The 2009-nt window shown below is 31.5% G+C and overlaps 1 protein-coding gene across 1 annotated transcript in view; it reads right to left on the bottom strand.

The window, feature by feature from the left end:
• LOC106458126 (nose resistant to fluoxetine protein 6-like) overlaps positions 1-2009 on the bottom strand; it is a 23715-nt gene that overhangs the window by 10408 nt on the left and 11298 nt on the right. The window contains exon 9 of the mRNA XM_022384272.1: positions 1175-1340. Coding sequence (XP_022239980.1) covers positions 1175-1340 — 166 coding nt within the window. The remainder of the gene's footprint in view (positions 1-1174; positions 1341-2009) is intronic.

Below are 2009 nucleotides of genomic sequence, written 5' to 3' on the forward strand. Positions count from 1 at the left end.
AAAAAATGTGCAAACCTTAAATGGTAGGTCATTTATCACTGAATGCATATAAAATATCATCTCTAAAATTGATACTAAATTTGTTTAGTAACGTTTTGCTTAGTAAAACAGAAATCATAATATTAATAATAGGTTATTTATAACACTAAGACATGAAAAGTATGATGGTAGAAGTTAAAATAAATTAATCAACAGTTTAATGGATATAAAACATACTGAATTTAAGTTACTAATTAAATAGTCGAATCTGACGCCTTATTGTTAAAATAAAGTTATACAAATTATTTTCAAAGCTTTAAGCAGATAAAATGAATAATTTCATGTGGTTTTCGATTGTGATCTAATTCCAAACATCCATTCTGGCATATTAACTTCATATTTCAACAAAATTTTCACGTGATGAAAGACTAGGAGCTAAAGTAGTTTTCCAACACAGTGCTTAGTTTTAAGTTGAAAAATGTCTAAATAGTTAATAAGACTACGAACTATATCTCTAGCTTAAGCTGTTCCTCTTGAGAAAGTTTTATAATTAAGTGTTAGCTTTAGGTCGCTTATAATACGGATAGTTTTACATCATCAGTGACCTTCTTCCCACGTACTGCGGGTAATAGTTCTTGAAAACTAATTCATAATACAATAAAAAGTAAGAAGGTAAAGGGAAGAAGTTGTTAATGATTCGATAAATGACCTTCCTTAAGATGGAAAAGTAGAAAGCAAATGACGTTATAACGTATATGTTTTAGTTCCTATGGAATTAGCATAAACTCAGGAGGTTGGTAGTTGCTTACAGATGTTGTTTTTGTTTTACCCACTAGGGTACTGCAGACAAATTAAAGAAAAATATTATTATTTTTTGAATGACTGGGAACCAATATGAACAGGGTGGAAGAATCCGACCAGTTAGAAAAAGAAAATGGAAGGTAAAGAAATAAGCATGCACAATTTCTAAATAAATAAAAACAGTTCGTTTGTAATTAAGCACAAATCTACACAATAGGATATCTGTGCTCTACCCACCACGGGTTGTAAGGGGAGAAGGGCAAATATAAACAGAAAATGAAAAAAAAATCCATACAAGTAATATAATATAGCTTTAAAACCTAAATAAAAATCATATTTTAGATTTGCAATATTTCATCGTGATTTAATGTGAACTATTTTAGGGATGACTTACAATTTCTTCAGAGTTGACGAAATTACTGACATACAAAAGCGTTGCCCACCAGTTTTTTCTACAATTCTCCGCTTGTACTATAACCATTTCGTCCCAAAATGGACCACGTGACATGATTCTCCAAACAACAGTGAAGGCGATTACCAAGGCGTAAGGTGGTGTAAGTCTGTGCATGTAACATGTGTAAAATAATTTAAAGTTGTTATATGGCTTTAAAATATATTTTTAGATAAATATGTAATAACTACTATGATATTATAGTATGCTATTTTTTTCTTTCTAATAAAATTTAAAACATCAAAAACAGATTTTAACTAAACGTGGTTTTATATTTATCTTTCTCCCTAAGGAGTTAAATTGTACAGTACTGATCAATACATTGAAGAGTCATCGTGCTCCAAAGGAGTTAGATTGTACAGTACTGATCAATACATTGAAGAGTCATCGTGCTCCAAAGGAGTTAGATTGTACAGTACTGATCAATACATTGAAAAGTCATCGTGCTCCAAAGGAGTTAAATTGTACAGTACTGATCAATACATTAGAGAGTCATCGTGCTCCAAAGGAGTTAGATTGTACAGTATTGATCAATACATTGAAGAGTAATCGTGCTCCAAAGGAGTTAGATTGTACAGTACTGATCAATACATTGAAGAGTCATCGTGCTCCAAAGGAGTTAAATTGTACAGTACTGATCAATACATTAGAGAGTCATCGTGCTACAAAGGAGTTAGATAGAACAGTACTGATCAATACATTGGAGAGTCATCGTGCTACAAAGGAGTTAGATAGAACAGTACTGATCAATACATTGGAGAGTCATCGTGCTCTTCGA

Source organism: Limulus polyphemus, unplaced genomic scaffold, assembly GCF_000517525.1.
Source record: "Limulus polyphemus unplaced genomic scaffold, Limulus_polyphemus-2.1.2 Scaffold419, whole genome shotgun sequence".
NCBI classification, from domain to species: Eukaryota; Metazoa; Arthropoda; class Merostomata; order Xiphosura; family Limulidae; genus Limulus; species Limulus polyphemus.